At 43.4% G+C, this 11,049-nt stretch overlaps 1 protein-coding gene across 1 annotated transcript in view; it reads left to right on the forward strand.

Moving 5' to 3' along the window:
* The window catches only part of PIAS1 (protein inhibitor of activated STAT, 1), a 37,433-nt gene extending 32,717 nt beyond the window's left edge, over positions 1 to 4,716 (forward strand). The window contains exons 9-13 of the mRNA XM_009995135.1: positions 614 to 744; positions 1,051 to 1,228; positions 2,366 to 2,508; positions 2,827 to 2,864; positions 4,345 to 4,716. Coding sequence (XP_009993437.1) covers positions 614 to 744; positions 1,051 to 1,228; positions 2,366 to 2,508; positions 2,827 to 2,864; positions 4,345 to 4,641 — 787 coding nt within the window. The 3' untranslated portion in view covers positions 4,642 to 4,716. The remainder of the gene's footprint in view (positions 1 to 613; positions 745 to 1,050; positions 1,229 to 2,365; positions 2,509 to 2,826; positions 2,865 to 4,344) is intronic.
* The last annotated feature ends 6,333 nt before the right edge of the window (positions 4,717 to 11,049 follow it).

Raw genomic sequence — 11,049 nt, forward strand, 5'->3', positions numbered from 1 at the left:
GAAAGAGTGAATTTTCTCACTAATTAAAGCCAAGCTCTTTCCTATGCAGAACCACATGAATAGTCTTGGTCAGAAGCTGGAATTCCCACAGAGACTGATGTGGTGCCAGGATCCTAAAAGTTTTAAGAGTCACAGCTAGAAGAGGCTGCAAGTTTAGATTCCCATGCTCAGCTTTTGTTAGGAGGTTTTAACTTAAAAACTAGAATGAGGTTTCAGGAAATGCTAGTCCTTAAATCCTCAGCTGCATGAGACATGGGCTTCCTCAGATAAATATTGTCAAAGATAAATATGGGTAAGCAAGAGATTATTATTTTTTTTTAATGTTAATTCACAGTCTTCCTTTGTTTTGGGAAGTGGAGACCTCTGTGTCCTGAGCTGTGCAGGATTCCAGTCTTGTTTCAAGACAATGTGCAGTTTTTCATTTTAGATAATATTTAAAATTGTTCAGTAACTCCTTTTTATCAAGGTAGCAGGTGAGAGAAGGGCAGAACAATGGAAGCTTCTGACTTCTCAAACACTAGTTCAAACCTACACTGACAAAGATATTGGAGGAAAAAAAAAAGAGGAGTTAAGCTGTTTTTGAGGACTGATATTAAATGCCTTTGATTGACAGGTTGTTCATGGAAATCCTGAAGTATTGTACAGACTGTGATGAAATTCAGTTTAAGGAGGATGGCTCGTGGGCTCCCATGAGGTCAAAGAAGGAAGTGCAGGAAGTAACTGCATCTTACAATGGAGTCGATGGTAAGTCCAGTTTGGGGTTGTAGGGGCTGGATGTCATCCTGTGGAGCTGGTAGCTGTTGGTGTTCCTTTCACTTTCTAAAGTGCTCAGTTTTGCATGTATGTCCTTAGCTTTGAATGATACTTTGTGAGAAAGCCTGCTTCAGTAATACGTGGTTGGGGCTCATGGCACTTTTAAGTGTTATGCAATTTTGTTGTCTTTTATTCTTAGCTAAGCTTATTTATGAAGGCATATGATAAGCTGGGATGTTAGGATGATTGCAGGGTTGTTGGAAGTTACAGCTTATAATGTTGGTTTACTTTGCATAGGATGCATAAGCTCTTCCTTGGAACATCAGGTGTCTTCTCACCAACAGTCAAATAAGAACAAGAAAGTAGAAGTGATTGATCTAACCATTGACAGCTCATCAGATGAAGAGGAGGAGGAACCATCTGCAAAGAGAAGCTGTCCTTCCATATCTCCAGCATCGCCGTTAAATAACAAAGGGTGAGAATAAAACATGCAGGCCAGTGCAGAGAGAGCACACACACTGGGGAGCAGCAACATGTTTTAAAGGGACTTGTACCTAGAAGGTTCTGTATTTGGGTTATATCCTGGTTTAGAAGCTTATAGCAAAGGGATTTGGTCTCGAATCACTGAGGAGACAGGAGCAAGTTGAGTTGTTAAGTGTGTAACATGATACAGTTTTCCAGTTGTATTTGTGAAAATGAGTATGAAATGGTGCAAAAGGTTGTGGCTTTGGAAGTATGTTTTTAGCAAACGTGGAAATTATTATTTCCATAGAGAAATCTAGAAGCAGCACACACAGCAAGAGGGAGCAAACAGTGGGAAGCATGGGTGTGTTGTGGGAGGGGATGGGTTCTGCCTTTGATTACTGCCAGTAGCAGAGCAATAAAGAATGGCAGAATAACCTGATTGCACCTCAGTAGCCAAGCTGTTCATAGCACCTTGTTTGCATAAACACATGGGAGTGAAAACTGAAGCTAAACCAAACGGGTTTTGTTGCTGAACTGGTCACTACTTCATCAATATAAATGACTTGGTGATCACTTAAAAGTCCCCAAAACCTTTTTGGCTGCCTTCCAGCACTGGTTACCTGTTAGAAAGATTTGTACATTTGAGGGAGGGAGACGGGGTGTTCAATATACCTTTAGGATTGTCTTGTCCTGGCTTAGTGTTTGTAACATACTTATAACACAGATCCAAATACCATTTGTAGTGATCTCACCAGTTTCTGCTCGTTGAGATTGAGCTTTCCTTTGCTTTTCATTTTGCTGGACTTCAGCTGTTGGGGCTGCAGTCTGGCTTGGACTGAAGTAACTTTTCTGAGAAAACGTCATTGTGAGAAGAAAGTTTGGGGAACGTGTCATGCTCCTGTCTCTCTGCCCCTCTCCCCCCTTTCCAGTTTCATTGAGGCACTTTCTGTTGAAGTTCTGAATTTGAGTTGGGGACTTGCTGTTGTGTACCTGTCACAAAGTTCAGAGTGCATATGAAGGGGTTGACCTTGTGCTGAAATAGAAAACAGGCATGCGCTGTATGGGACAGCAAGAGAAGTCCTCAAGTGCTGTTCTTCTGGCACTAGAGCTATATTTTATCCTTGTAACAAGCCTTTGTTTCTTCCAGCATTTTAAGTTTACCCCATCAAGCATCTCCTGTGTCAAGAACACCAAGCCTTCCTGCTGTTGACACCAGCTACATCAATACACCACTTATCCAAGACTACAGGCACTCATTCCATATGACACCCATGCCTTACGACTTGCAAGGTGAGCTTCTGACTGCTGGTAGCTGTAAGCACAGCTCTCCAAGCACTAATAACTATTGTAGAATGATTTAAACATGTCATTTGACAGTGCAAAGTAGTATTTTGCATCCACAGGTGGATGAGATGGTATTTAAAGAAAAAACAAAATAGAGGTTAATAACACTTTAAAAGGTTGATTTTTGCAAGTGCCAGTAGTGAAGGGCCTTGGAAATGGCATCAGGATTATCCTGGTTTTATTTCAGAATAAATGGTGGAAAAATGGAGAGGTCCTGGTTTATTTTCAGAAGCTAATTTTTTTTTTTTCTTTGGCTCTTTACAGGTTTAGACTTCTTCCCTTTCCTGTCAGGAGACAATCAGGTGAGTCAAGGAGAATTGGGTAGTATGGCAGATACTCTTTTCTGAGAAGGAATTGCTGGAATGGATGTGTAGGCAAGGAAGGGAGCAGATGCATGCTGGAGGTGTAAATGCAGGCAGGCTGCAGCTGCATTTTATACACATAGAAACTATGACCAAACATAGGAATTGTCTAAATACTAGTGTAGGATAAGGCACAACAACAGGTGAACATCTCTGTTCCCAAGGGTTAAGCTCAGTCAGCCACTGTTGGATAGTGGAAGTGCCCTCAGCCATGGCTGAAGGTCCTTCAGCTCCCTCCTTAGTTTTTCAGACCTGAGGTGTGACTTTGGCCATCTGACAGTGCTGGGCCCCAAGTCTGGGACTCTGACAAGTCCCTGACACGATTTGGAGAGTCAGGGGCACCTCTCTTGTTTCTGAGGCCATGTGCCTGTTCATGCCACGTTTGCCACCTTTCTGTAAGTGCTTACTGAGCTGGCTGCACTGCTGCTGGCCCCTCCAGTCGGGGGAACTAACCAGGTCATTCTCCAAAGGAGTCTGGGTTGGCAAGTCCTCCCACTTGATCACTCTTCCTCCTGTGCCTCCAAGAAAAGGAGGGGCTGGGGTGCTCACCTGCCCTTTGTCCCTTCGTGACTGTTGTGCAGTCTTGAGCAGGAGAACTGCACTAGATGTAGAGGGATACTATCATGTTATAATTAAGACCAGAGCCTGCACTGTAGAATTAGGATTCAGAAAAGCTTTCTTGATATTCAGTAACACAGAGATACGAGAACTACTCCGAAACAAGTCATGATGCTGCACTGATAGGGCATAATTACAGCAGTGCATAAAATTCAGGGAACAAGCCTGAATAGCCTGCACGGGTCATCATAGTGGAGAGAAATACCAAGAGCAAAATTATCCTACAGGGAGATTGTATTTAAAATCTGATTCTTGGTAGGCTAACTTCTTGCCTTCCAGGGGCTGCCCATCAGAGAGTGTAACTTGGGCAGCCCTTGCTGCCATCTGATGGGCCTAAGCCTGCTGTGTCTACATGCAGCTCCCCCCGAGCTGTGCTCTCCTCCCCCAGCAGAGCTCAGCAGCCCGGCCCACCAGCTGTGGGTGGGCTCTAGCTTTTGAGCAGAGGAGAAGGATGGCAAAACGTTTCTTGGAATTTTGCAGAATTCTGCCACCAACAAATTTTTTAAAGAGGTAAAACAGTGCTGTCCCTTCCTGTTTCTCCCTGCTCTGGGTGTCTGGTGATACTGCTGCCTTTCTAGTGTTGGCTCTGACTAGTATTTCCAGTTTTGGCTTCAGAGATCGGGCGCTGCAGAGGTAAAAGTTCCCAGCACCCGTCCACTTGCCTCTCAGAAGGGTAGACGAGCTGCTATGAAATCCAGAAGCTGTCAGAGCTTTAGCTTACAAGTACCTTCTTTTGTGCTGGTCTGAATCAAAGCTATGGTGTCTGAAATGTAACTTGCCAATGTTGTTTTTCCCCCCCCAGCATTACAACACCTCCCTTCTTGCCGCTGCAGCCGCGGCAGTTTCCGCATCCGATGATCAAGAACTTTTACACTCTCGTTTTTTCCCATACACTTCATCTCAGATGTTTCTCGATCAGCTAAATGCAGGAGGAAGCAGTTCTCTGCCAGCCACAAATGGTAGCAATAGTGGCAGTAACAGCAGTCTTGTTTCCTCCAACAGCCTGCGAGAGAGTCATGGTCATCCAGTTGCAAGTAGGAGCAGCACAGACACGGCATCTATCTTTGGTATCATACCAGACATTATTTCATTGGACTGATTCTTTTCAAGTAAATGAACTGGTCAGAGGAAATCTCCGTGCGTGGTTTTACTTTATGTTAGAAACATAGACAAGGTGTTTTGGTTGGTTTGTTTGTTTGTTTTGGTTTCGTTTGGGTTTGTGTTTTTTTTTTCCTTTTTTAGGGGGGAAAAAAAATAATGATGTGTACAGAGAACAAAAGTATATTTTCAGTTTTACTTTTGTATATAAACCTAAGATGGCCTCGCTGGGAAAAATAAGAAAAAAAACACAACACAACAACAAAAAACACACAAAAAAAAAAGTAAGAAAAAACAACAAAACACACACAAAAAAAAAGGAGCTTCAGTTAAATTTTTATGGATGCTGAAGATTTTACACCTGTGCATTTGTCATGCAAAGCTACTTTTTTCTCCCCGTAGTTTGGACACCAATGGCATTATTTTGTTAGCAGCAAAATAAACAGGAAAGGAGCTGAACTTTCCAAGTTCAAACTTGAAAGGCTTTTTTCTCCCCTTGGAGACATTTACCTTTGGAATCGAATTCCTTCGTATCCCATATTTGGTGCAGATTTTATTATGCTTAAAGCAGAGTAAACCAGACCCAGCCTCTTCCACAGCATCCCCTCTGGTTGCAGGACGTAGCCTTTCAGGAGTGGGTTTGGTTTCTGGGGTTTTTTTGTTGCCATTTCTGTTTCTATGTGACTCTATTCAGACAATTTTTTTTTAATTCCATGCTTTAATCAAGCATGTTGCAAGCTCATTAGTGCACCAATTATTCTTGAGGGCCAGACTCAATCAAATCTCAGGCTGAGGACTTGGCTGTGCTTTTATGAGACAAGACAAGGAATTTGTATAAGATCTAGCCCCAAATAAAAGCATTGACACATTGGACTGTAGGGTTTTGTTTGGAAGAACTTACTATGAAATCCTTGAAAAATAATCTAAGATCCTAATCAGCAAAATATTAAAGCATGTGTCAGTTTTAAATGTGTGGAACTGCTTGTGCTTTCAGGTTAGCCATGCCTGTATAAAGGGCCTCTTGAATCCAGGCCTGTCTTGTTCTGTCTGGAGAAACCTCCTTTTAGCTGCAGTAGATCCAATTTATGCTTAAAAGTGAACTTGCCAAGGAAAGGCAGAAAATACAACCACCACCACACCATTGCATGGCTTGTGCAGCTGACACTGCTCTTGGCACCTGCCATCTGAGTTGATGTTCATCACAATTAACAGTGAATGTTCCACGTGAGTCTCTCAAACCAAAACCCAGCCCAGTAGCAAAGCCCCCCCTGTAGCCCCTGCACTGCTGAGGACTCCTAGGGGAGTGGGTTTCTCTTTTTGGCCTTGTAGTTATTTTCATTTCCCTAATTTTCAGTGTGCTTCTCTTGAATTTTGAGAACTTTGAGCCATACTTAACTTCCTGGTTTCTTTTTTTTTTTTAAATGGATGTCATGCATGACATAGAAAAAGATACTATTTTTTTTTAGAACTGGTAGGTCGTTTGGGCTGATCTGTTCTTATTCAAGGGTGAAATGTGTAAATAGCTGGAATGCAGTTTTTCAGGAGATTCTTTAAAGTAAGAGAAGGGGGAGGGAAGGAAGCAATTCTCTTGTGTCCCAAAGTCCACATCAGAGAGAGTAAATATTCACTCTGGTGTGAAAAATATTTTTATAACTGGTTGAAAGTGCAGGTAACAAATTTATCAGGAAAGAGAGTTAAGGAATACTAAAAATTAGCAGATTCTTGTCTTGAGTTTTTCAAGTCCAAAACTGTTGATTGCAGCTAGTTGCTTTGAGCATTGACAAGGGCCACGTTTTGCCTATGAAGTTGTCTCAAAATCTTGCATTGATTAAAAAAGAAAAAAAAAAGGAAAAAAAAAAAAGAAAAAAAAGGAAAAAAAAATCTTTAATCCAAGTAGCATTAGGTATTGCTGTATCATCAGTTGTATGGTTATTTGAAAGGTTCACATTATGTGGCATCAAAATTGTTTTTAGTGTTTTTACAGCATCCCTCTGCCACTAAATAGTTGACTTGAATTTTGAAAACAAATGTTTGTGTTTATATGTATATGTGTGTGTATATATGTATTTATAGATCTGTGTGTGTGAGTTAAAAGTGAGTTAAATAGTTTTTCCCATGCATGTGTATTTCATACATATCTGGCTGATATATATATTTCACCATACACCAATTTTATAATTTATTAAATGTCAGTTAAAAAAAAAATAATAAAAGAATAGAAAATGGGAAATACTTATTTTTTAAGCTCAGTCTGATTTTGAAGTGATTAAACCTACATTAGGAATATATCTCATACATTTTAGTCATGAATACTAACCTGGTAACTTCAGAGCATATGCTTTGCTGTGATACCATTTGTAAACCTGGGGTACGACTGCTGGTGGTGTCCCCAGCTTCTGGAGCACCTGAGAGGAACTGGGGAGAGCTTGGGGCCTGTTTTTCCCCAGGGTTGTGGCAACGTTTCCATTGGCTCTGTTGTTAAGATGAGCTGAAGAGCAGCTTCTGTCCCTTGTGACAATGGAATTAAAATCTTGTGAATTCACGTATCAAATTCCAGGTGGTGAGTGTGTGGTACCACAGGGTCTGGCATCGTTAGGCCTGTCTTAGCTTTTGGAAAGTGAGGCCAGCTGATGATGTCTTCCATTTCCTCCCCTGAAGGGAAGGAAGGCTGTTGAGTTCCCCTCCTCGTTTTGTAACCTCATTGCTCTACAAAGAAGGGACAGAAATGTTCTGAAGTCCTCCTTTGTGGTGTAACCCCAATATGCTTTGTGAATGTTCCTGTTTAATGCTCGGGTGTTCTTCTAGCTGATGATTCTCTGTGCCTCTGACCACAGTTAACGTTGCTTGGTAGAAGTCTCAGTTTGAGTTCTCCACGAGTTCCCTGCAAATGTCACTCCCAGACTCCAACCTCTGTTAGTTCACGTGTTACCCAGGAAGCAGTGGAGCGACCCAGGGTGGCCTGGCTGGTCCTGCTCCCTGCCCCGTGGATTGATTGCAGTTCCTCTCATCCTTAAACTACTGGTTTCTTGCCCTGAAATTGCTCCAGCAGAGGACTGGGGCGTGCACACGTGTGACAAACATCCTGCAGGGACAGGAGCTCGGGGCTGGTTGCCACCAGGTGCACGTGGCTTTGAGTTGCTCCCGAGGGCATCACTGATGCAGCCTTTGGAAGATGAAAACTGTCACCTGTGCCATGCATTAAAAACTTGGTAGCACTTCCATGAGGATAGATGTGCCAGCAGTTCCAGGCCTGCCCCTTCCTCTCCATGGCAAGGATTCCATAAAGCCTTTCAAGGATGGGATGACTGATAGATTTTCATTGGACTCTCTTGGACCTGCCTCCCAACACAGAGCTATGGACTGTGAGGAGAACGTTTTGAAAATGAATTCTTTGTTGCAGTTTTAACATTTCAGGGTTTTAAGCACATTTTAAATAGAAAGAATTGTGTTTTGTCAGTGTAACTGGGTTCTTTTCCTTTATTATTATTTTTTTTTAACAGAGCTTAGATTTCTAACAAGGGAAAATTGCTGGTGGTCCCCGAAAGTGCTGCTGTTAATTGTTTTAATTAACAAAGGGAAAAAAAAAAGAAAATGTATATACGCAGAATATTAAAATTACCATTAATTCCATGAATTTAAATCTGTCATTCATTGCCTTAAGACTTCCTCTTGGTTTCCACACGGCATGCCAAACCAGTCAATGGCTTTTAAAAATGTATAGTAGACCAATGTCAGTTTGTATAAAAGTACCAAGTGAAAATATTTATTATATGCATTGGAAAAAAAACAAACAAAAAGAAATGGTTTACCTATTGAATGTTACCTGTTTATGTAGAAATCTTTAGATGTAATAAAAAGCATTCAGTTACGTTGTGTTTCCTGGAGGGGAGGGGAAAAGGGGAGGAGGGAGGAGGGTTGTTTTCTGTGACCTCAGGGTTGCAAAGGTCCCTTTTGACCAGGAATCCTTGGTTCTGGCTGTTGTGTGGCTCACACTTGGCTCCAGGCTCCACCAAGGCTGCTTGTTTTGTGGGGGGGGGGTGTGTGTGTGAAGTGCGGTTCTTTTTTGCTTCTGGCTTTTATTTGGGTGATGTTTACCCCCCCTCCCCACCCCCTGTGGGCAGTCTCTGCCTGTGATGATACAGATGCATTCTGGAGCCATCCAAAGTGGTTTTGAGCTGATCAATCCCCCTGATGTACAGGCTTTTATATTGTCTGCAGCTGAAAGGATTTGTTAATCAACTGTTGTGGTCAATAGGGAAGAAAGAAGCTGTGGATTGGATCATTTGTAATTTGGCTATTGATGCATATTGGAACTAAATGCTTCTAAATTAACTCCTTGCTTCAGAAGCTAATTTCACTCCTGCTCAAAGCCACCCAGGGTTTTGCTCCCTTTCATTGCTGGTGCTGCTGGAACAGGGGTCTGGAGCAGCTCCTGGGCAGGAGCTGAGCTCCAGGCATGGGCAGGACCTCCAGGAGGTGTGACAAGGTAGGTGGGGGATCCAGTTAAACTGTGGACAGCGGGAAGAGAGTAACAGTGGAAATCCTGTCTCTTAGTCAGAACCTGTGCTTGGTTTTTCTGTTTACTGTATGTTGCTTTTCTGGAGTGTTGTTTGAGTGCTGAGCTGCTCGTAACTCTCATTTCCAGAGAAAAGGGGTTTCTGCTCGGTCTGCAGAGTAGGAGGAGCTAATACAGGAAGGAAGGAGTCTGTGAACAGGCATGACAAGGTTATGTCAGTTTTCCCCTTGGAGCATGATCCTTTGCTATTCAGGGGCCCTTTGCTTAGGGTCCTGGCATGTCAGGATCCGAATCTGAGCTTCCTGGGTTAGTCTGGGTCTGCAGTCCTGGGAGAACCACGAGTGCTGGATCCACTCCCATTTCTTGCATAACATTCAGCATGTCATGTAATCTGTGCTTGTTTTACCCCCATGTACCAGTCCATGAGAATATTCCCTACCTTACCCTTTTGGAGATGCTGTGGCAGGTTTGGAAGGGTTAAGATTGGCTGATGCTTCAGTTTCTCCCCAGGTTGGTGCTGGTTGATGCCAGCGGTGTGTGACTGTTCAGACTAAGGTGGTGTTGAGGCTGGGCTGGGTGTCCCAGCAGGGGACACCTGGGTTGTGTCTGCAGCGGCCCTGAGGGTTTAGTTGCTGGTCATTTCACACCTTGAGCAGAGAGTGAGTTGGTTGCTTCAGCCACAGAGATGCAGAGTTAAAGGCAGGAGCGTGTGCTTGGCCAGGGCGCTGCGGCTGCTGCTTGTGCTGAGGGTCTCAGTACATTTTTCTAGTTACATGCAGAGAGAATCTGCTGTCTCTTGTCCTAAATGTACCTCTCCAGTCTGTGCACCTTCACTGGGGCTGCTGAGACACGGGTGGAATGAGATCCACAGCGACTGCTCTGGGTCACACCGGTTTTAATCAGTCTAAAGCCAAGAGAGATGAGGTGTTTTTTTCCTGTTGTAGAGAAGCTGGATTTTCATGCCTCCTGTTTTTCCCTTCCAGGCTGTCTCTAGGAGCATGTTCTGGGCATCTGGCCCAGAACCTGGTGACAGATACATTTACCAAGTGCAGCATTTTCAGTGTGTAGCCTCAGAAGTGGGCAGCTTAACTGCACGGAGACTTGACGCTGCAAGATGCTGCACTTTAATCAATCCTGTGACAGAAGAACAACAGCACTGAGGTCTTGTCTGCTGGAGGAGCCAAAGATGAAGAGGAAGGAGACAGTGATCATGGAGTGTTCCTGTGCTTGGAGCCTGGGAGTTGTCCTCTGCAGCTGGTGAGCATCACTGACAGGGGGCTGGAGGATTGCTCACTGCTCTTCTCCTGTCACTGCGTCCTCACCAGGGACGTGGCCACCTCACACGTGGGACTGTTAATGTGACAACTTTGTGACAGGAGAACATCTGGTTGGGAGTTACCAGATCCCACCATAGATCCTAGGAATACCAGGGAGCCATGCATATACTGAATTCACCACCATTATGATGAAGCTTCCTGGGGAGTCTGTTCCTACTCAGAGAACTGTGGCTGGGCAGGGATGGAAACATCAAATGGTTATGGGTGATGCTGAATTCTTGGAACTCAGTGACCCTGAGACCTTAACTGCCCATTAGCACTGATGCCACCATCTGTAGGCTTAAAGTCATTTATTTAAATTAGTTGGGTTTTTTAAGAACACGTTACACAAGGGAATGTCACATTCAGTTTATTTAAGTAACAGAGTGCTCCCATGTTGTGACCACATTCCTCCAGGAATGGGGTGGGAGCCTGTGCCATCCAGGCAAAATAAGGATTTTTTAAAGGCAAATGATGATTCCCAAGTCCAAGTAGTAACTAGGAAAAAATGAAGTCAGAAAATTTCAGGTCCTGCTCTTACCAAGTCTCCTGTTTTGAACTTCAGTAACTTTGAACT

This window comes from Chaetura pelagica, unplaced genomic scaffold (assembly GCF_000747805.2).
Source record: "Chaetura pelagica isolate M959 unplaced genomic scaffold, ChaPel_1.0 scaffold833, whole genome shotgun sequence".
NCBI lineage: Eukaryota > Metazoa > Chordata > Aves > Apodiformes > Apodidae > Chaetura > Chaetura pelagica.